The following is a 25,308-nucleotide window of genomic DNA, read 5'->3' on the forward strand; positions in this document are numbered from 1 at the left end:
TTGAAGGTGGTAGAGCCCTTTGTGGTTCGACTCCGGCAGCACCACCGCCACACCTATTTCTACCTAATTACAGCAGTGTTAAGCGCTGCTGTGTTCCGGTTTGAAGGGTGGTAAGGGAGACAAACGTTTTCGAGGCGTTCCAGTTTAGTCCTCAGGGGTAGCGGCGCATCTGTGGCCGACCTCAGGTAGGAATATCTAATCCTATCTGGGGTTGATTACAGATGTCCATGGGCGGCAGTAGCCACTTACCATCAGGTGGACTGCATGCTCGTCTGCTACTCCTATATTATAAAAAAAAAAAAATCGTGCATCAGATGTGCACTTTCATACTCACCCAGTATTTTTAATATATCATTCAAAAATGATTATAAAACAAAAATGAAATTTTTTTTTAACAACAATCATTATACACACGTGTGTGTGGGACACACACACACACGCGCTCGCAAACATATATACAACAATTACCAATAATCTATTTCTATATAATTAATATGGCCGATCACGTACAGAAAAACTATAACATATAACATAATACTCACAGTACACTTATTCTCCTCATCGCCTTCATCCACATCCTTCAAGGTGATGGTGTACTGAGGGTTCTTCCAGAAGCTATCCAGGTAATTCCTGCAACCGCCCGCCGTCACACCTGGAAACAAATGGCATTTACGACAACTGTAGTGGTTTGACGTAACGTTCCAGGTTCGATTTTCGGCTAACCAGGCAAAACATGACCCGAACTTAGACTTATCAGATATCAGAACACGGCCACTCCCCGGGCATGTTCACTTAGCCAGGCGGAGGATCTCCCTTTGCCAAATCGCAGTGTTCGATGAAAACAGACTTCTATATATGTCTAAATATCAGATTGTGATATCGTCATAGTCGTAGAACTAAGTCGGATTTAACAAACCAAACTTTACAGGGCAGCCATTTCAAGTTATTCACAAACGTCATTCACTATGAGCGCATGTCAAATCCGTCGTTATACCGACTGATTAACTTGAAAACTAAAATACATATATTTTTTTAATACAGTAATAATATTTAGACAATATGTTATCCAAATATGATAGAATTTGATATGATAGAATTTGATTTGAAGGTGGTAGAACCCTTTGTGGTTCGACTCCGGCGGCACCACCGCCACACCTATTTCTACCTAATAACAGCAGTGTTAGGCGCTGCTGTGTTCCGGTTTGAAGGGTGTGGTAAGGGAGACAGACTTTTCCGAGGCGTTCCAGCTTAGTCCTCAGGGGTAGCGGCGCATCTGTGGCCGACCTCAGGTAGGAATATCTAATCCTACCTGGGGTTGATAGCAGATGTCCATGGGCGGCAGTAGCGACTTACCATCAGGTGGACTGTATGCTCGTCTGCTACTCCTATATTATAAAAAAAATGATAAAAAGTATATTTCGCATTTTTGTCACATCCGTCTTTGTTCTACGACTATCACTATATTATATTCGTTATGGCAGCCACAAATAATATTGTTCTTACCTCGAACCCATTCTCCCTCGAAGACGGACATCTCCCACTTCTTGGTGCATCCCTCGGGACATTCCGCTGGGTCCAACGAGTCAGGGTTCAAATTGCAAATCTCCACCCTGAAGTGAAAACGACATATTAAGAAATTTTCTCATTTTTCTTAATTCTTAAATGTTACAATTTCAGTTGTTATATAAATATATTATTCTATTTAATCAAATCAAATCATTTTTCTTATTCAAAATAGGTTCTTTACACTTTTTGCATGTTATGGAGAAGAAGCGGCGAAAGAAACTCCATAACACACATCTTTTAAAAAAATGTTTTTTACAATGTTAAACTTAACGTAATGGTACGTACGTAATTTAATAATTAATTCCTCTGAATTATGACATTGTTTTTGACGTGTTAATTAGTGTAAGTGATTCATGTATCGTTCTAATTAAAAATAAATAAATAAATAGATTCAATCCCTAGAGGGATTCTGCATGTCAACTATAGATAATAACAGGTATGTTAATGATTTGAAAGTAATTTATTACCTATCAAAGTGCTGGACGAAATCTTTGAAGGACATCCAGAATTCTCCATCGTCGTCGAACGTAAGACCCAGTTCCTCTTTCTCGGATTCTGGGATGAAACGCCACTCTGGGGACCTGGAATAAATATCACACGAATATTAAATTTTATATTTATTTATAAATGGGTGAATTAGCGACATACTCTGTCTGTTTGTTCTTATTTTTAACCAACTACACAAAAGGAGTGAACCTGATAATAAGTAGCTCCTGCTACATAAGAAAGATTCCTTTCTGATGTTGACCACAGATGTGTTGCTAAGCCTTATCACCAAGTTGAAATGCCTTGGATAAGTATGTCTTCCAAAAAATGGTAGAACCTCTGGTTAGACTCCGTCGGTACCACCATACCAGACCATGCCATACTTATCTCTACCTAAAACCAATGTTAAGCGCTGCTGTGTTCTGGTTTGCAGGGTGTGGTAAGGGAGACACACATTTCCGAGGCATTCCAGCTTAGTCCTCAGGGGTAACGTCAAATTTATGACCAGATAGGAATATAATCCTATCTGGAGTTGATTACAGATGTCCATCGGCAGCAGTAGCCTTACCATCAGGTGGACTACTGCTCGTCTGCTAGTCTCCACAGCCAACTCACTTGTCGCTCCAGGGTCCGTTCCACTCGGCCTCGTTCCCCCAGGGGTTCCGCAGCCGCAGCAGCGGGATCTTGCCGGCGCGGCCCGGGGTCTCGATGTCCACGTACTTCACCCTGGTCACCGAGTACGCGTGGCCCCGGATTAGACCCACCGGGGTCTCCGCTTCCAGGATGTTGGGGTCCGGCTGGGGAGGATTTGTAAATGTTAAATTAATATTTCAATTGAAATCCTAGCGGTCCTAAGAACTGTGACTTTCAGGCTCTTATTATTATAGAAATTTATTATACATGCTTTCACAGTCAAGAAAAACAACACCAGAAAACCGGTATGCTTAAAAGTTAAAATAATATCTCACGGGTGTGTTAATTCTACCAATCCGCACTTGGCCAGCACAATATCCTAAGCCCTTCTCATTTTTATAGGAGACACGAGCCCAGTAGTGGCACAGTTGACGAAATATGCCTAAAAATAGCTCGATATTGGGTTCAACAATAACTGTTCCTGATGATAAATATGATGATAGTCTTTTTTTTATAATACAGGAATAGCAGCCGGGCATGCTGTCAACCTGATGGTAAGTAGCTACTGCCGCCCATGGACATCTGTAATCAACCCCAGATGAGATTAGATATTCCTACCTGAGGTCGGCCACAGATACGCCGCTATCCCTGACTAAGATGCAACGTCTCGAAAGTATGTCTCCTTTACATAGTTCTCGCATTAGTTTAAAAACAGCTAACAGCAATAATGATGATGATAATAGTGATAATGATAGATTATTATTGTTACTAGTATGTATATATATATGTATATGTATGTGTATATATAATATATTACATTTTATTTTACTTTTGTGTAAATGCCTACCACATAATGTCGCCATCGCCCAGGGTTGACTGGCAGAGAATGCCATTAGGCATTAAGTCCTCCCTTGTTACTCTTAGTTTAAGGTGTTTCAAAATTAAATAAATAAATAAATAGATAAATAGTCTCTTACCTCGATACTGCAGCCCATAAGCGAGTTCCTCTCATACGCCTTCAGCAATATAGTATAGAAATTGGGTGGCAGTTCTTGGATGTCATACATTTCTGTCACTCCGCCGGTAAAGTCCTCCATGGCCTCGCATGTCGAACCGCCCTTGAGGGCTTCGTAGGAGCCGTGGAGCCTGGAATATACGTTGTATATAATAAAATGTACGTATGGTTTATATAGATAACATAGATATGTACCACATTGTAATTGAAGGAAGCCATTAAATGGCATAAACAGCTGTCAAATGACATAAATTACACCATGACAGCCATTAAATGAGTGACATGGTGTAATTTAAGCGGAACAATGCCGACATGCGCAGTTAAGTGGTGCAAAAACACGAAATCGAAGAAAAAGTGCAGAGAAATATTGTTTCATTCGTAAATGATCTAAAAACTACTTTTTTTTTCAATATTTTTCACACACGAAAATAGATGACAGTGACAATTTCAATTGTCAAAACTGGTAACATTTTCTTGTTAGGAGTAACTAATCTTTACTAATCTATGCTCATATATTATATAAAAACAACTCACTTAGCGTATGCCTTCTCTAGCAATGCGCTCCAGAACTCGTTGTTCTCCGAGGAGTGGAGGAACACCAGCTTGCCACGGTACGTCGGAAGCCTATCATCTATCACCACGTCCACCCAACGGCCGTACTGCCAGAAACTGAAAAAAAAAACGTACAAGTTTCTAAAGTTTGCATGTATAAGGGAATGGTAAAGGTTTTGTAGGTACGCAGTGATTGTCCCTGTAGTTCCGGGGCCAGAATAGGGCTACGGTATCCCCTGTCTGTCGTAGGAGGCGACTAAAAGGGGGCTTCCGGGGTTGCGGACGGCAAGAGAGCTCGAACCGCCCGACCAGCGACCCCGGGGAGGACGACGGTGGTCGCATACCGATTATTGTATCTTATTATACAGGGTGAATTTTTCAAACGGGCCTTCAGGGCCAAATCCCAATCTATAAGGTTTAGCGAAAAATACTGAAAGGAGTTACGAGGCCGATTTTGATAAAGAGTAAAACTGCATCATTATTTTTTTTAAATAACTTTTTCCCTAGCCGGGAATCGAACGAGTACATTTTGAAAAAAAAATACACCCTCTATATTGTTCCACTATCTGATAGTGTCGCTTATAAGGATTAAATTCAACAACTCAATATGCTACATACCGGAAATGGAAGACACCAGCGTAGTCCTCATCGAAACTCTGATCATCAGGAACCACTTGGAAGAACAACCTGCAATATAAACATAATTATAGTATTTTTATTTCTTTATATGATAGAATTTTCAATCTATCTATCTATCTATCTATCTACATATTGTAACCCTTTCGGACGGCAGTAGAACCCTTTGAGGTTCGACTCCGGCGGCACTACTGCCACAACTATTTCTGCTTCGTAACAGTAGTGTTAAGCGCTGCTGTGTTCTGGTTTGAAGGGTTTTGTAAGGGAGACATACGTTTCCGAGGCGTTCCAGCTTAGTCCTTAGGAGTAGCGGCACGTCTGTGGTCCTCACATAGGAATCTAGTCTTATCTGGGGTTATTTACAGATGCCCATTGGCGGCAGTAGCCACTTAACCTCAGATGGACTGTAAGCTCGTCTGGTACTCCTATATGATAAATAATTATAGTTTAAAAACTAAAAACTGATTCCTGACGATCCTGATGAGGAGAATGGCAAAAAATGATTAAAATCGTGTATTGTCATCGGTTCTTGATAATCGTTCAAAATTTTAAATTAATCGAACCGTTCAAAGTGGGTAAAAGTCGAGTTCAAAGATTCCGTTACATACATAGATACAGGTCAAGCTAATAAAAGTGCGGTAAAAAAAGAACCCAAGCTAATAAAAGCGTGTTAAAAAAACATAGGGATAGTGTCAAATTGTTTATAATGACGACAATGATTTAATATCATTATCATTGTCAACTATCAATCAACATTATCACGTAATTATTATTTATCAATATACTAGGTCAGTTAGCGGATATTAATCAGTGCATTCTGTAACACATATTATTAATGATATTATTTGTTATGGCAACACTAATCTTATCACACGACCGGGTGTCCTTGTGTCAGGAAGCTGTAGGTTGTGTGTGATAAAATTGTTTTTGATAGGGATTTCGATGTTATGCATGGATGTTGTGACCTTGAGACTTCATGATAGAAGGATTAAGGGGCGTTTAATTAAACTTTTGAAGGTGGTAGAACCCTTTGTGGTTCGACTCCGGCGGCACCACCGCCACATATATTTCTGCCTCATAACAGCAGTGTTAGGCGCTGCTGTGTTCTGGTTTGAAGGGTGTGGTAAGGGAGACATACTTTTCCGAGGCGTTCCAGCTTAGTCCTCAGGGGTAGCGGCGCATTTTTTGGCCTTAAGGATGTCAAATCTAAAGTCGATCTCAGATAGGACTTTAACCTTATCTGAAGTTAACTACAAATGCCCACCTGCGGCAGTAACTTACAACCAAGTGGACTTCATGCTCGGCAGCTACTCCCATATCATAAAACACTTTATATTAGCTATCCTTAAAGGTGCATGCTCGTCTGCTTCTTCCATATTATAAAAAAAAATCATACAATTTAAAAAAATGTTGAAACATAGATCTTACTTCCTATGCATGGTCAAGTTGGCCACCGCGGCAAGCAGCCAGCAATCTCCCAGTTCGCCCTGTTGCACATCGAAGCGGCTGTACCCTTCCACGAACAGTTGAGGGTTCTCGGAAATCTCCTGTCCACACATAAGAGAAATTGAATAGGCGAGCTCTCGCAAATCTCCTGTCCACACATAAGTAACATTTGAATAGAGAAAAACATTATGAATATTTAAGAATAAAGGATATTTTTCAAGGATAAGGATATGTAGTGATAGTCTAGAGGTTGAAACGCGATCTTAATTGAGGGGTCCAACGTTCAATTCCCAGGTAGGTATTACGTGAATTTTCAGAAATCTGATAATTAAAAAAAGAAATTAAATTATGTTTTATTATGTTAAATTTACCAATTCGCACTTGGACAGTGCGGTCGACTACGGCCTAATTCTTCTCATTCTGAGAGGAAACGCGTACTGGCTTGGCCAGCGCGGTCGACCATGGCCTAATCCTTTTTATTCTGAGAGGAGACCTGCGCCCAGCAATGGGACAGTAATAACTTGACCAAAATAGACTATAGGTATATATATTTATACTATAAGATAAATAGAAGTCTAAAGTATCCTTACCCCAGGTCTAAGCCAAGTCATGGGCCGATCCAACCGCTCCTTATAGTAGAGGCTGCGGTCGATCGCCGGGAACTCCGGGTCCTCGAACAGTCTGCCATCAGCGAGGCACCGGGCGCGGATATCCTTAAAGTCTTGGTACGATGCCGGCCCGAAGGAGGATTGGCGGGTCTCGCCGAGCTGTGGAGGAATAACAGATATAAACAGGGTATTTGGATAAAGTCAGTAGTTTTTTTTTAAAACCCGTCATCATTAACCCATTATCGTCCCACTGCTTAACTAGAAAACACGAGGGAAATTCACACGCCGAAGTTTTCGACCATCCATAAAGATGGATGGTTGAAAAGATTTGCTCAATAACACCCACCTCTATCTACCATTTCGCGTTAGAGCCACGTGTCAGTGTAATGTCAAATATCTATTATGAGTCAAGAGATAGAAATGAAATGAAATATGTATATTTATTTTGTATAGGCCAACGACGGCACTTACAAATTGTCAGGTACAATATTTTTCTTAAACTACTACCGGATCGGAACGCGACCTCTACTGAGAAGATCCGGTAAGAAACTCAGTGGGTTTCTTTTTTTAGCCCTAGTAATCGGATTCCGTTTATATTCTTTGGGTATGGAAATGTCGAACCATGCATTTTCCCTAACCTATTTTCTTTACCTAACATTGTCTCACTCTAGTAGCCCTCTACTAGTAGCACTCTAGTAGTAGTAATTGGTAGTTAGAAGCCGTTCAAAATAAACCTGTTGCATATAACGTATTTAAATGTGTTTAAAAATAAATGTAACTGATAAATTAAGGATAACGAATATTCGTTTTAATTTAATTAGTGTTATATCGAGCTCTTTGTGTTCCATTACGTCAGTCATATTATTATTTTAAATGCAAATATAACTGTCTATTTGTTTAGCGCTTCCACGGCTACAAAGCTTAACATTTGTGATCGTCAAGATAGTCAAAATTCAACTGTAATCATTATTTTTTAAATTTTGCTTACTGATCAGCACTAAACACTCGTAAATGCTACAAACAAAAGAAAGTCGGTTAAAAAGTAAATGGGTTGATGAACAAAATAAATGGTGACCGTCAGAATGGCCGGTCACTACCCATATTTTACATCGAAATAATTACTAAGAGTTGCTACCTAGTTGCTACTAGTTGCTATTAGTTGCTACTAATTGCTACCTTCGATTAAAAAAAGATAAACTACTTTTTAAGGTGACCGGCCATTCTGACATCAGGATGGCCGGTCACCTATCCAGTGAGAAGTAACTGCGCAAATGAATAGAGTTTTTTTGTAATCAATAGTTGCTACCAGATTGCTACCTTCATATGCATCGTATTGGACTTCATAGCTTTTAAGGGTAAAAAAATATTACGAATTTAATATAAGAGGTGTAAACGCCTGTATAATTAAAAGAGAAAACCCGAAATTAAACATATTATGCTTATACATTATACAGGCGTTTAGTCCTCTTATATCAAATCCGTAATATTTTTTTATCCTTAAAAGCTATGAAGTCCAATACCATGCATATGAAGGTAGCAATTTGGTAGCAACTATTGATTACAAAAAAACTCTATTCATTTGCGCAGTTTCTTCTCACTGGATAGGTGACCGGCCATCCTGATGTCAGAATGGCCGGTCACCTTAAAAAGTAGTTTATCTTTTTTTAATCGAAGGTAGCAATTAGTAGCAACTAATAGCAACTAGTAGCAACTAGGTAGCAACTCTTAGGTATTATTTCGATGTAAAATATGGGTAGTGACCGGCCATTCTGACGGTCACAATAAATGTTCCTAAGTAACTGTTTTGTCTTAATCTACTCATATAATGATGTTTTTTTTTAAATATAGGCTTAGCAGTCGAGCATGCAGTCCACCTCATGGTAAGTGACCACCGCCGCCCATGAACATCTGTAACCAACCTCAGATAGGATAAGATATTTCTACTTGAGGTCGGTCACAGATGCTCCGCTACCCCGAGGACTAAGGTGGAACGCCTTGGAAAAGTATGTGTCCCTTAACACACCCTTCAAACCAGAACATAGAAGCGCTTAACACTGCTGTTATCAGGCTGAAATAGGTGTGGCGGTGGTGCTGCCGGAGTCGAACCACAAAGGGCTCTACCAGCTTCAATGATGATGATGATGATAATAATCATATTTGTCATATATACCTTAGAGACTCCATATCTTAAACCATACGGAAAAAGCCGCGGTTAAGGCTATTATGTTCGACAACAATAATCTTTTAATTAACTATGTTTAAATTCGTTTAATTTAGAATTATGTTAATTAAAATAATTTTCCCTAAATTACTCCACCGAATATGTTTATTAATAGATTTTTTATTAATTTATATAATGTTTTCCTTTTATTTATTATTTCGTAATTATTTAGGTATGTTTGCAGAATACAGAAAGGGCCAAGTCTTATACAAATCTGTTCAGTATTTTGAAAAATAAAAGCCAAAGACACCCAAAAAATAAATTATAAGCATTTAAAATTTAGAAAACGACAGTTATTTTAAATTACATATAGGCACTTAATTAAAGAATATATAAACTGAATAGTTATTGAATTCAAAACGAACCCAGAAAAGTTGTTCTCCCGTGGGCATGTACATTTTACTTCCCTTGTAGAAAGGTGGTAGTTTCAATTTATGCACCATACTTTCTTCGACTGTTGACATCTTCTTCAAGGGTTTTCCATCGCTTTTGGGTGTTACGGCTTTGTAGTTATCACTCACGCTAACTTTAGGTAACGGGGCTTCTTTTTGAAAAACGATGTTCGCATTTTTCAAAATGTTGCCTTTTCCCACACCCATAACCTTTTTGGTAACGGCAGCGTCGTTGGCACTTACAGCTTTTTTACTCATTTCAGCCTCGACACTAAAAATTGGCTTTTCGTTCGTTTCGGCGACATTAGTAGCCCAAAAGGGTTTGTACGAGCTGTTCCTCCGCACTTTTGATTGCTGATACGTGTAATCCGAAACCTTGGCTTTTCTGAAGTCTTCGAATAATCTAGAGAAGAATCCCGTACTCTCTTTAGTATTTTGGTCAGATTTTGCGGAAGCCGCTTCTGTCTTTTTCCCTTTCTGTCGCAAGATACGACCAGATTTCGGTGAGACTATCGACACAGATTTTCTTTTCCACTTCTCAGCAGCACTTACTACTTTCGTAGTAGCCTGAAAAGTCGTCAAGTAGCCCACATCTTCTTTTCTCAGTCTCACAAACGCTTCTTCTTTTATTTCTGACATTTTGCACGTTTGCGTCTATTTGGCTTTAGAATAAAACTGATTTTTGTTTCCGCTAATCTCGTTAGGATAATGACGGCCTTGAATTTCTAGTTCAAGGGTCTGAAACTAGCTCTAAATGCTCAATTTTCAATTCCTATTGTTTCTATTTGGAACGTACGTTAAACGTGTCTCACCGTACAACGATGTCACAGGTACATGAAAATTGCTGTCCTTGAAATAGTTGTATCGATTTTATTATCTTTTCTCGTTAACGATGAAAACACTAGTTCAAAAATTGTCACAAAACCGAAACAAAAAAGTAAAATTATCTCTTAAATGGCAACTGTTTAACATTAGGGAGGATTAACTAAATTTAATACAAAGTCTGCAAATAACATTAATAATGAAAAAGCGGCAGAAACGTAAACGTATTGACCATTCGCACATGAAATATTGACTGACCGTCCGGTGGTTGATAACAATCCCTATTAAATGTGACCGTATATACACACATGTGTTATGTCCATGATAAGTATATGAAACCCATAGAGAATACCGTATCGCAGTAAGCCGCTTGCTTTATTAAAAGCTATCGTTTAACTTTTGGTACTCCATTCGATTAAGTTAATAGGATGAGTTTTTTGGAAATTGGAAGGTTGTATTTGAATTTCATCATGATTATTAATCCATTATTGTCCTATTTTTGGATATAGGTGCCCTTATTAAATGAGTTGGGTCTAGGCAATAGTCAATTACTGACTAAGTGCGAATTGGCAGGCTTCAAGCCTTTGTCAGGACTGCGGACGAGTGCTACTAGCGTATCCGTGGTCCCGACAAACGGCGTGCAGAGGAACGTGGCGTTTTAGCCGGTAGGAGTCCAGCATATCCTCTCCGCTGCCCCCACGGCTGAGAGGAACCCATGAAGGGTTTCCCCACAAAAAGGCGTCAAACCTTTGAGAGCTATTCTTACTTTCAGTCAAGTAAGTTTTCGTTACGATGCTTTCCTTTATCATTTAAGTATATTCTGGTACGTACATAGGTACATAAATAACTTTGAAAAAATGATGTTTAGCCAGTAAAGTGGTAATTATCAATGAATCAGTCACAAGATTACCACTCCTTGACGATAATTACGAAATAAGTGTACCCAACTAATCCTAACTCATAAAGATATTAATTAAAAAAATAGTCAACTGTATTTTTTAATATTTCTGGTATAATTCAGGTATCTTTTTAACAAATTCAAAAATGTTACACATGCTATATAATATTTCACAGTACTAGATCGTACAATACTCTTAAATAATGAATTATTTACTCTATTACCTTTAATGATAAATTATAATTACATGATATATTTTTCCCTATTTTGCTATATAAGTTATTGGTAGTCCATGTATCCCTTTATGAATTTTCATTTTATTTTATAGTTCATCGCTTGTTAAACTTTTTATTTCGAAACGTAAAACATATGAGACCCAGGAGGATACCTTGCAGGACACCTCATTTCAAGGCGTGGTGACTGTTCCATATTAACGCCCTTCATCGATGGCTACATAAAAACATAATTGCCGCCTGTGGTGACGTTTGGAAGTAATAATGCTTTTAAGCTGATGTATTTTCTATGTTAATCTTGTTAGAACTTTTATAAATTACCGCTACTCAGTCCACGTATTTATTAGTTGTAGTCATTGGCTCAGTAACAGACGGAGGTCGGGAGTTTTTTATTTTTTATATTATGAAGTAAAGTTATTTTATATTATGTGTGCAGTCCATCTGATGGTGCGTAGGCATTGCCACCCATGAACATAGTTACAGAAGTAACTCCATGTAAAACAGAGGTTTTAACTGAAGTTATTACAGATGCGTTACCACTACCGAGGACTGATTGTCGCATCATATGTAAGTCGTCTTTTACTCAGATTGACTGTACCGTCCTTTAGAGGAATAAAATATGTGTAAATAATACTACATATTTTTTCCTGCATTGACATTGTCCCATAACAGATCATTATTGATATTAGAATTACTCCTATAGCACATATAAATATCTCCTCCATTGTAATACATTTTCCATTTCATAGCTCTTTTCATTTAGAGATCATTGAAAGCCAAACTGAAGTCCATTATATGCTTTGTAAAAAAAAAGGTTGCTGTAATGATAAGCCGAAAGACAAATAAAAAACTTGAAATTGCAAGTCTGACTCAGAGATAGACCATATCTTATCTGGTGCACAAGATAGGCAAATCGACAATGAAAGTGTTCAAATAGTTATTCATGAATAAATTGGACCAACCTTTGTAGCTTTTAGACCATGGTCACTAATTATAGCAAATTATTAAGCCGGCAATTCAGATATTACTTATTATTATTATTTTTTTATAATATAAGAGTATCAGACGAGCATGTAGTTCACCTGATGGTAAGTGGCTACTGCTGCCCATGGACATCTGTAATAAACCCCAGATAGGATTAGATATTCCTACCTGAGGTCGGCCACAGATGCGCCGCTACCCCTGAGGACTAAGCTGGAACGCCTCGGAAAAGTCTGTCTCCCTTACCACACCCTTCAAAACGGAACACATCAGCGCATAACACTGCTGTTATTAGGTAGAAGTAGGTGTGGCGGTGGTGCCGCCGGAGTCGAAACACAAATGGTGGTTTTACCACCTTCAAATTATTTATTATTTTATTTCAAAATAAATTATAACATTTTATTACATGCACCCATTTAGTATCAAAAATTGCGTTTAATTATAATTAATATTGTGTTACTTTGCGGAAATCTATGTAAAATGGGATGAACACTAGGCCCATTTCGGTCTCGTTTTAATTTCGTTCATCATCATCATCAACCCATTACCCAACTCATGTCCCACTGCTGGGCACGGGTCTCAGAGTGTCTTAGAGTGACAAGGATTAGGCCATAGTCTACCGCGCTGGCCAAGTGCGTATTGGCAGACTTAACATACCTTTGAGATTTTTTTTTCATAAATCTCTCAGGTATGCAGGTTTACTCACGATGTGTTCCTTCACCGTTTTAGGAACTGATAATTAATTTCTAATACGCACATAATTTTGAAAAATCAGAGGTGTATGCCTGGGATTTGAACCTCGGATCCTCGATCGAGAGGCTGAGTTTCTTACCCACTAGGCTATTACTGCCGTTGATTATTTCATTTACTTGTTATCAATCCGAAATTCCATGGTGTTTTTCTTTTGGTCCTACTTTCCCTCCTATAGTCTGGGATTGTAGCAAAATAATTTCGTCCTACCCTTAATTCATTTAGCTTGTAGCATGAATCGAAATAAAAACAAAGAAACAAAATATTTCATCAGTAGATTCTTTGCACAACTCTTTTTCAACTTCAATAACCTACCACCGCTTTGCAAGGTTTAATGGATCTAGTTCTTATGTTGCGTCAGAAGAAACCAATGTGGAGGCGCAAGCAGAATCGAAATTTTAACCGGTATTATCATCATCATCATCAACATTACTCGCCCACTGCTGGACGTCTCCTCTCAGAATGAGAAGGATTAGGCCATAGTTCACCGCGCTGGCCAAGTGCGTATTGGTAGACTTCACATACCTGTGAACACTTTTTTAAGATTTCTCAGGTACGCAGGTTTCCTTACAAAGTTTTCCTTCACCGTTTAAGCAAGTGATTAATTTAAGCAGTAAGCAGTGAATTAATTTCTAAAACGCAAATATATTTGAAATATCAGAAGTGTGTGTCTGGGTTTTGAACTTCAGACCTTTCGATCAAGAGGCCGAGTCTCTTAACCGCCTAGTAGTTATCACCAGTTTACGTAACCAGTTTTATAAGTACGGAAATCGAAACTATCAAATACAGAAGTATAATCTAGTATAATCGAATACAGAAACCTCTAATCATGAACAATCGATATAATTACAATCAAACTAAGAGGTCGTTAGCTGTCTAGAGTCTAGACAACAAAGGGTCGGAGACATCATAGGTCTAGACTGGGGGAAACTCGGAAGTACCAGCGATGTTTTATCTCAAAATTAATTGACGATAACATAAAATTTCGAAGGGGAAGGGCCTGACCCTTTGGTTTAAGCGCCGTGATGTCCGAAGTGGTATTTATTCAGAAACCATGAATATTCAGAAAATCGTCTGTGAGATTATTTTTGTTTTAAACTTCTAAGCTCCAATAATCCACGTATTACTAACTTGCCACGAGATCACATACACCATATATATAAAGAATCATAATATAAAATAGAAGTCCAATCTAAAGCCAATTATTAATCGTTACCTAAAAACGACCTACTTTAACTAAAGACTAAACTATTCCTGAAAAAGGAGCTATTTCGTGTATATATCTTTGAAATTTTAAAATAATAATTTAAACCCATAAAGGGTTACTCAAAATTATCTGTCTATGCAATTATGGCATCCACGACACATGGAAGTGTGAAGCTATTAGTGTGGGAAGCGTAATTACTCGTAGACAGGACAGAAGAGGGAAGGAATTAGTCTATGGTCCGATGAAAATTGCAAATTGGCAAGTACTAATTTTAATAAGTGATTTAGAAACACCATGAGGGATCCTCAGCAAACTTCCGAAAATATTTTTTAGGAGTAGCAGACGAGCATGCAGTCCACCTGATGGTAAGTGGCTACTGCCGCCCATGGACATCTGTAATCAATTCCCGATAGGATTAACTATTCCTAGCTGCGGCCACAGATGCGCCGCTACCCTTGAGGACTAAGCTGGAACGCCTCGGAAAAGTCTGAAGTAGAAATTAATTAAGTAACTAACACTAAAACTAACAATGACATAGTTATTCATTGCTAACAAAAGCCAGAACTCCCAACACGTCTGGCATGCAACGAACGTAATGAATACATACGTTAATATTAAATCAACAATCGAGTCGAGGGCAATAACATTTGATATTAAACTTATATATGCTTGTTTTCATACTGGTTGATCAGTTGATCTTCAATTCCCTTACATTATAATTGACGAGGGTGACAAAGATAAGTGGTCTGATTAAGCATACTCGAGTTTGTTATCAAACAATTGAATGTAGATTTTTATCTTTTTGAAGTGAAGTCTTATGATTACAGAGGTCTTGCTGATTTTTTATATTAGAACCCTTAATTGGGTCACACCCAATGCACATTCCAAATCACAGTTCTTCATCTATAAATATTTCAAAGATACAGTTATATTGAAATTTGCAATTATATTTGCAAATATTTTCTTTTATAATTCTTTAATAGAAATGTATGGAAAATAAAGAAATGAATTGTGATGCAGGTAAATAACAAATAAATCATTTCATCCAAAAATAAGAAGTCCGTAACGGACAGATTGCCAAATTTCGACGTGCAAATGATGTTTCAATATTTTGAGTAATGATTTACGACTGAAATGACTATTAATCTGTTTTCGAGCATCCCGATGAAGTATGTACATTGTACATATATACGTCAACCCATATGGGTTGCATCTGCAGCCATTAATGTCGAAAATTGGCAAGAGCTACAGATCTACTTCAGTTATGTTCCCATCATTAAAACAAATCGGCAGCTTCGAGTACATTGTACTAAGTCCAAAAATACATATCCTGGACAGTAAAAAATAGAGGTGGGTTGTACTAGGTAAATTTGGGACTAGGCTTGCCTGTTCCTAGTATTTAAAAATACGTGATCCAGAAACCTGTTCCATCTAGTCCCATAAAGTCTCATTATTTATGGCTCGTGTACGCGACACGCGTACAATCTGGACTTGGACTAGGTACTTATTCTTGGACTAGGTACATATTAAAAGTTGGACTAGGTCCTACCTAGTCCGGTAAAATACCTAGTCCCTGAACCTCTTCCAGTGTATACGCCTCACCTCTAGTAAAAAATAAATCCCTAAAATATTGACCATAAAACTGTGAGTCCCTATATTTATGTGTTTGTGTTTGTACAAGTAAAAACTTTTTAGAAAACCTTCAGAATATTATTTTTAGTTCATCTCTTTTCAAAATTGTTACAGACAGAAGAAGGTACAATAACTGAATATAAAATCGTTTCTGACTATCAAAAATGGTTTATGTGGCCCTACTTTGAAAATAAATAATTTTAATTTTAATTTGTAGGCAAGTAACGAGTTTTATATCTGAACATCAATTACATAAACACTCCAAACTTGTAAATAGTTATTCTAGAATCGCAGACATCAGATGGTTTAGTTTTATTATCTGTACAGAAGTACCAACACAAACTGAACATGTGTGATTGATCGTAAAGACAGAACGGTGTCCGCATCGCAATCACATTGGGTAAAATTAGTTCTGATAGTGTAAACAAAATGGTTGAATCTCCCAACACTTGCTTTACTGATTTTATGTTATAATTTGCTACATTTTCTAAGAAGTATCAGAGGAAACGTTAGAAATAATTTCAAGTTCACTAGTGAACAGCTAGTGATATAAATAACAGAGTATCATCTACATGTGGATAATAAAGGCAAATTATTTCATTTCTTAAGATTCACCAACGTATCATTAATACATAATTGAGCTACGTAAACTTATAAAGGGAGTTATTTTGCCAGCAGTGGATTGACAAAAAATATCGACGAAAAAGAATTGCATCTTTATCCAATATTAGTATCCATACGTAGGGTGCTATCACTTTTGATCTTCAAAATATTTTCTTTTTATTTATTTATAATAAGAAATAATTCGCCTGGCTAGAGCCAAGAATACGAATCCCGATCATGTTTTAATTTTTAATACTTTCATAGTAAAAGTGAATTCTGTAAAGTCCTCAACTTTTACGTAAAATTCCAATAAAATCAATTATTTCCAAGACAAACCCGTATAGACCTTCGTAGAAGAGACCTTCTGAGAAACGGGTCTCATAAATGACAAACATAAATAACCCGAAGACAACAAACTTTTACTTGTATTTCATGATCAAAGTAAATCATTTCCAGTCCATTGTACCTCAGCTAGTTCTAGCGGAAATTCTTACTCAGCTGGCAGTGAGTCAATAATCTATTTCGGGTTGATAATAGTTAGGAACTCGCGAGGCGGGGAAAAGATTGAAAGATTGCATGTTTATGAAAAGGGGTTATCCGTGGTCAGGTGTTTATTCAATTTACAAGTCACGTTTAGCCCTCAAATGTAAAATGTTATGACAATTGAGTCATCAGGTTTGTGACGTCATGCATAATGAAAAATATTTTGAAAATAAAAATGTATGCTGAATTTAAATATTCTGAAATGCGTGATGAAAACGAGCTATTGTTACATAAAAGAAAAAGAATTGACATAAAATCAGCTAGTCTTTAGACGACCCAAAAAATTATAAAAGAAGGTTTCAAATTCAAAAAACTTTAAAATCACAATCTAAATACGTTTGCAGAGCTGATAATTTATTGTTAATATTGTGGTAACAGACGTGAATAATATAATAAATAACACAGCACATTCTGATTTTCATAACATAATAATATTTACAATGTTAAAACGATCAAAGATATGAATGATATGTTTAGAATCAACAGGAAAATCACGACGCATCACATTAAAGATGATTAAAATCTCATCACTCATGTACAGGAAGGAAACATGTCGTAGACACAACACAACAACAGAAAGAACAAACAAGACTAAGTTTTTAAACGTTATAATAATGGGAAAAGGGCGTTATTACTTAATTTACACTGTGAACTAAAAATAACAATAATCATTAATAAGCAGGTATATGCGTATTACAAACTTATTATCACTTGCAAAAGGTAAAGGAAAACTTCTTGAGGAAATCTTGAGTTCTTAAGGTCGTGAGAAATGTAACAATTGGCACTTGACCAGCGGCGTAGACTATGGCCCAAACCTCTCAGACTGTGACAGGAGACCCGTTCCCAGCAATGGGACAATAATGGGATGACAACGAATTATTAATAATTTTTGTATTCAAGTAATTCCCAAAATTCTATGGAAAATAAATAACATTTATGTGCCATATTAAAACATTTTTGTTACTGATGAAACATTGGTAAATGGTACTCGTAGCTATTTCGAAATGCGAGCATTTACAACAAAGTTGTTTGAAATGCAACTATTCAATAGGTATATTATGGTGTTCAGCACGTTTTGCCAATTAAAAGCAATATGTTGCAACTAAGACTGCTAAATTGAAATGGTGCCTATTTTTAAAGTATTGTTTCATAGTAAATACTTTGGTTCGTTGAATCTTTGGAACATAATTACACGGTTTACAACAAAAGCGTCATCATCACCATCATGTTATCCGGATATATTTCAACAGCTCCAATACTCGTTTTTGCCTACCAAAGATCAAAATTAGACAATTTCTAGTACGCAGGATAGATTAATTATTAACAGACATAAGTAGGCTTCTCTTAGAACAAGTTTTGTCATAATCACCGCTTGACTGTGCGCGATTGTGATGTGAAAGACTCGTGGCAATTGCATTGCATGGGATCTTAAGAAATTTTGGCTCACGGATATGTACTTTAGTGTTGGTGTTTGGTGTTGGCGACGTTTTTTTCGCTAACTTGTTAACGTTTTTTTTCACTTTTTGGTCACTTTTGAGCTCGTAGCCTCTCGGGTCTGCCATCCTATAGTTACGTCACTGCTTGTGGCAGAATGGTCATCATGCCGAGGTTTCTGTTCAATCAGCCAGACACCTAAATTATGGATTTCTGGGTGTTTGTGAAGTCATTTTCACATATCTATAGCATCCATATCACAGAGGATTCTAGTGTGAAGCTATACGTGTAGATAACGTCATTCTATCGTTCTTTCCTTTTACTTCAAGAAGGTGCTACGTATCTCTTGGATTTACCCCATAAACTTCTAAGACACCCACGCTATGGGAGTGGCACTATCCTATACCAATAACAAGCAACAAATAATTACTATGACATCATGCATAATTTAGTCATCGTAATTAGGTAAATTAAATATGCGAATCAATACTTGTATTATTTAAATTTTCTTTGTCGTTTAGTCAAGCCAAGAAAACCACTTGGAATATTTGTTTAACTATTTAACTCTAATCAAGGCTATCTATTCTGAGTTTGTTCACAATTTTTTCAAATTTAAGATATTGTAAGCGTAAATGTCCTTTATAACCATGACTTCTTAATCTTTCGAATTTTGGCAATTTGTCTTCGAACCTTAACCCTGTCTATCTGATCCTTCTCATGTGCTGCATTCTTCTTTTCTACTTCTACTCATCTTATTGTATAACTAAACATAGATATTGCCTTGTTGCCTTTAATATTTATTAACTTTGACACCGTTTAAACAATCACCATGAAAGTGGAAACGTTTGTGTTTTACAGGAAGGAAGTTTGTCTTTTTTTTGTAACTCCTGTATGACTGAAGATCGTCAATGTCTATGCTATTTTAATGGATCTGTCTTGAAAAATGGTATGTATAGGAATTTCGGCACGTAGAATTTTTTTTCACTTTTGGATTCTACATTACATCATTATAAGCCATTATTTTTAAAATAAAAACACATAAATAAATACACAATAGACAGGACAACGTGAACTAGTATCCAACTAAATGGGACATCTCATGTAAGTACATATATGATGTTCTGTACGTCTGTAATTCTCGTGCAATATTCTCATCAGCGCTAATTGCTCAAGCGTTTAAGCCAAGGGCATTTGGACGAATAAATCCACCTTAATCTTAATAATCAGCAGTTTTATCTTAATTGTTGCAATGACATAATTCTATTGGTATCTAGTGCTTATCTTTAGAAAATGTATTTCATTTACAAGTTTGAAAGGTAGTAGGGCTAGTTCAGTTCAATTAGAGACCTCCACTACACATGTTTCTACTGCGAAATAAAAGTGGGAAGGAAGCATTCAATCCATCTGACATTGAGGGGTCACTGCCGCCAGGGACCATTTGTAACTAATTTCATAGAACAGTGGTTCTACCTGAAGCCGATCATATATACGTTGTCAATCCTGGATTTATATTATAATCGTCTCATATATGCATAATACAAGTCATCCGGTATCTACACCGACCGAAACGCAACAACTGAAGAATTTTCCTTAGAAATAGGTACGGCGGTGGTACTTGCACCTTCGAACTATACAGGTTCCACCGGCTATGAATGTTTATCAAAATATGCTGCTCCTTCTGAGGGCTTATTTGAAGCGCCTAATATTTGTATCTCCTTCACCACACCTATCACATTTTAATACACTTGATTCAAGCCAAAATATAGGTAACCGTTCACCTACATGGCCACGGACGAACCACCACAAAGTGTTCCCATCTTTAATATTTAAATAATAAATCGATCAATTCTTGATCGAAGATCATACAGTAGAAAACGCGCAATTCCATGCAAATGCACTCGTAATCGATTGGGTATGGTAATAGGCATGGAAACCATAGTAATTGTTCCAATGATGACACATCTCTGCGTGTAACAAGGAAATAGCACATAGATGAACAATGTTGTATTGTTATGTAATTCTAGTTTCAGTGTACGGCCTGCTCACGTTTTTAAATGGTTCTCTATAGTAAAAGGAATAAAAGAAATTGAGGTTTAGCCTTTGGAAAGTCGGTTAAAAAGGGGTAATGAAAAGAATTGAAAAGGTTTCCTTTAGGAGATTAGTTGAAAAATAGTTATAACGCTGCCTGTAAGAATTCTTAGTGATCTCGTTAGTAAGGGTGGGCGATTATGAAATATGGTAATGGAAAAATTCGATTATGAAGATATTTCGAGATATCTCGGTTATGACTTTGATTGATTTTTACTTAGTACCTACTACTACTACTACTTTTAAAATTGTTGTTCGTGTCGTCGCGGGAATGGAATGAAAACTCGTTGGTATAGGTTCAGTAATATGGACGAAAATGATTCAAAGAAGTTTTTTTTGTTTTGGTATCATAGATTTATATATGTAACAAGTCATAGGCATGCAATGAAATGGCAGTTATTTCAAAATTACAAAAATTATCTCAATTACAGATACCACAGATAGATATAGATTTAAACGGCGTACATATAATACACCATGATCTAATGCAAGTAAATTTAAATACATTTATAAGCCATACTAAAATTCCAACTTCAGACAAAAACTTCACAGCAATTCCGTTCTTTCCCAAACCATCGCTGCAGCAAGTCAAAAGATTATTATAATAACGAATTAGCATACTCATATATCCACGTACAATAATCCAAGTAATTTAATGCCATTTTAATGAGTATCTGAGTCAATAAACTACGTAGGCGTACACATTCGACGATTTGCTCATTGTGCCAGAGGTACCAATATCGCTGAGGTCATCGCAAAGCATTGTATGTATTTGAGCAAATTCCACGAATATAAGGTAGGCCATAATCCAGGATTTTTGAACATATTTAATTAAAAAATAATTTAAAGGGTTTTAAAATTGTGGCTTCCTGTTTTTGAAGGTGGTAGAACCCTTTGTGGTTCGACTCCGGCGGCACCACCGCCACACCTATTTCTACCTAATAACAGCAGTGTTAGGCGCTGCTGTGTTCCGGTTTGAAGGGTGTGGTAAGGGAGATAGACTTTCCCGAGGCGTTCCAGCTTAGTCCTCAGGGGTAGCGGCGCATCTGTGGCCGACCTCAGGTAGGAATATCTAATCCTATCTGGGGTTGATTACAGATGTCCATGGGCGTTAGTAGCCACTTACCATCAGGCGGACTGCATGCTCGTCTGCTACTCTCATATTATAAAAAAAAAAAAAAATGCTCTATACAGTCCCTCTATTTTGAAGAAATTTGAAGAATTTGATACCATGTTATACTTCGGATTAGTGGGAGAACATACGGTTTATTGGTCATCTACAGCCGTGGTCTGACACGAAAGCATTGATAGCCTAGTGGTTCGAATTTCCCCTCAATTGAACCGATTTTGATTTAACAAGGCTATGTATTTAGCAAATTGTCACTAGCTTTAATTGTGAAGGAAAGCATCGTGAGGATATACACACGTGTTACGAAACCTACACGTGTAAAAGATATATACAAAAAAATAGGTGATATGTGAAGTACACACCAACATACAATTGTCCAGCGCGGCGTACTATGGTGAATGGCCTAAACATCTCTTACTGAGTGGTCACCAGTGTCCAGCAGAGAGAGAATAATGGGTAGACGATCGACACGTTTTAAACCCATGAAGCCTCCGACAAGGTTCAACGGTCCAATAGTCACCGGAAGTAACGGTTCAAGGTCCCCTCGAAGTACGGAAGCATATTAACTATAAAATAAGTACAGAAAGGCACAAGCGGTCACCCATCCAAATCTACACCACGCTTGGTGTTGGTAACATTACAGACTGGTTATTATCTCCATACGACGTGGAGGTATGCAAATTAACACAATAAATATAGAAAACAGACTACTTATTTGACATGTAGACTGCATTCCTTACGAAATTGTTGACTATTTGATCAAAATTTGAGGAAAATCATATATACCGAAAGGTGATCGGGAAACTAAGAAATATTTATATTCTGATCTAACATAATGTATTTGAATAATGTGTTGGAATGTTAGCTGGTAGAGTCCAGACGCGGTCTTTCTTCGTGTCTTATACAACCGCATAGATCAACGCAGCTATTAGGAGATATGCTTGGTATTTTGGTACGTGACAGAATTCGTAATGATGAAATCTGTGAATGAAGATAACTAACTGGCATCTCAGAAGTAGCCGGAAAGTGTGTCCTGCAATTTGTAGGATGGATAACCGGCGAGTAAACGAAGTTTACAGTAAAAAAAGACATATTGCTTACTAGTGGATTGTAGATAACAAAACAGCTAGAAATCTGGATTCAGGTTTAGGATCAGTTGAAGTGAAATCAATTAGAGGAGACGTAGGTCTAGCAGCGAGCCATAAATGAAGAAAATGCCTAAGGACCAAAGATAGACTGGATAGGTTTAAAGCTTATAATTGGATGAATATTCATTCAACCCTTAACGTTTCATCTATTTATTCGTTTTGTAGGCATCGATATTATCACTGGGCACCAAAATTTCAATTTACCAGATCAGATACGATTAGGTCAGCGAAGATAAAGTCGTTTGGTCTCTAAAAATAGTCTGCAAAAAGTCATTTTTTTATTTCACCTGTACTACAGGTTGACTGAAATAAATGTTCTCTGAAAATCGGCTATAAAATGTTTAGATATATTTTTCATTTGAAGACTTGTCTCGAGTATGATAAAGGAAGGTCCAGGCCCTTGAAAATAAACGCCCATACCGACAGCATACACAGGTACGGATACAGCAGATTAAAGATTCTTTAATCTCAACGAAAAGTGAATACCTACACAATAAAGCACTATATTTCTGGATTTCAATGTCAGTACTGTAGCGATTGTATGTGGGTTGTGGTTTTGTGGATTCGTTGGCGTATAGATTAATTATAATTGTGTGCGAATAATGAACATTGTTGCAGGAAGTTTCATACAGAACTAATAAGTTAATTAGTCAAAGGCTCATGTCCTTCCATGACCTATTGTTCTAGATTAATTATAACTTGCTTTAACGGTGACGGAAAATAACGTGAGGAAATCTGTTTGAGTTCCGTAAAAATGTAGTGTGTGTAATACTCTTATTTATATAAGTTAGTGTAGAGTAATATTAAGTTAGTAATAATAAAGACATCAAACAAACAAGACGCCTCATTTACTCACACGAGCCTGCTTCATCACTACATGGCGACCCTGCCAGGTGAAAATGAGAGATATGAGGTCTAATGTATGTGAAGTCTACCAATCCACCCTTGTTGAATATGGATTATGCCCTAAACCCTTCTCATTCTAGAGCAGACACCACTGTCCAGCTGAAGGCCAGTAATGGTATGATAATATAACGACCCGCGTGGCGGAGCGATCACCATATCGGTCTGACGCGCAGAGTACCGGGTTCGATCCCCGGCCAGAAAGATGTCCAAACTAAACTATGAATTTAGATCCCTGTTTTGGGTGTGGGTGTTTGTGTTTTCCTCTATGTATGTGTGCAACCACGACAGAGGGAATCCTAGTGTGGGAATGTGAGTGTAGAAAGCGTCTTTATAATGGTCATATATCTTTTAGAATACCACAGAAAACACTCACTTTAAATGAAAGGCTAATAAAAATGTATTATTAATACATGACTAATACGGACATTACTTAAAATAGTCATAGGAATTGATCCTTGACCCTCTAAAAAGTAATAGGAACATCCTGAAATTGATCCTAGATCGTCTATCATGAAGTACTCATACAATTACTGTATTATATATCTCTATATGACTTCAAGTATGATATATGTACCTAATCTTATGTAGAGTCATATTACTGCACTGACGGATGAGACCATTTTGATCATATTACTTGCATTGTGTGGGCTAGTAACAGTCTATGTTATAGTCAGGTAGAAATATTCTAGCTGAATAAAACTGTAGATTTTTTATAATGTAGGAGTAGCAGACGAGCATATAGTCCACCTGATAGTAAGTGACTAGTGCCGCCCATGGACATTTGTAATCAACCCTAGATAGGAATTCCTAACTGAGGTTGGCCACAAATGCCCCGCTACCTCTGAGAAATAAGCTGGACTTCTACTACTGTTGTCCACTTCTGGGCACATCTCCTCTCAGATTGAGAGGGGTGTAGGGCATAGTCCATCATGTTGACCAAGTGCGGATTAGTAGACTTCATAGAACTTTTAAAACTTTTTTTAAGAACTTTTAGGGTGAAGTTTCCTAATGACACAAAACTAAATAGTACATAAATGTATCATAGTAAAGATATAAATAAAAAACATAGTAAACAAATTTTACGGAAGGGTTGTCAAAATGGTTGACAAATAGACAGGGTTGCCAAAAGTAAAATATCAAACCCTTTAGAGACATTGTAGTTATATGGGTATACTATGGGTATTTAATTTGAGAAGTATATTTATTGTTATTGGGGATCCTATTGACCGACAAAATTAAAATAAATAAAATCCACTATAGGGAAACTGCACTGTTAACACAACAACAAAATAACAGGCTGCAAACTGATGTCATACATATAAATATTTGTAAAATATAATCGTCTTAAAATAAACATTGGAAACTTAACAACAATTTAA

The 25,308-nt window shown here is 37.1% G+C and overlaps 1 protein-coding gene across 9 annotated transcripts in view; it reads right to left on the bottom strand.

Annotated features, from left to right (window-relative positions):
• CalpA (calpain A) overlaps positions 1–25,308 on the bottom strand; it is a 54,583-nt gene that overhangs the window by 12,137 nt on the left and 17,138 nt on the right. For 6 of the 9 annotated variants that reach the window (XM_073077848.1, XM_073077850.1, XM_073077853.1 and 3 more), the window contains exons 3-11: positions 6,925–7,101; positions 6,317–6,435; positions 4,871–4,939; positions 4,235–4,369; positions 3,663–3,831; positions 2,668–2,849; positions 2,034–2,147; positions 1,504–1,610; positions 543–652 (exon numbers count right to left, since the gene is read on the bottom strand). In XM_073077848.1, the coding sequence (XP_072933949.1) occupies positions 543–652; positions 1,504–1,610; positions 2,034–2,147; positions 2,668–2,849; positions 3,663–3,831; positions 4,235–4,369; positions 4,871–4,939; positions 6,317–6,435; positions 6,925–7,101 (1,182 nt within the window). Of the gene's footprint in view, positions 1–542; positions 653–1,503; positions 1,611–2,033; positions 2,148–2,667; positions 2,850–3,662; positions 3,832–4,234; positions 4,370–4,870; positions 4,940–6,316; positions 6,436–6,924; positions 7,102–9,528; positions 10,369–25,308 lie in introns of those variants that run through there. The other 3 variants (XM_073077846.1, XM_073077845.1, XM_073077844.1) reach the window with 2 other exon arrangements.

Source organism: Epargyreus clarus, unplaced genomic scaffold, assembly GCF_041222505.1.
Source record: "Epargyreus clarus isolate Ecla_fem2 unplaced genomic scaffold, WU_Ecla_fem_2.2 ptg000011l, whole genome shotgun sequence".
In the NCBI taxonomy this organism is placed as follows: Eukaryota; Metazoa; Arthropoda; class Insecta; order Lepidoptera; family Hesperiidae; genus Epargyreus; species Epargyreus clarus.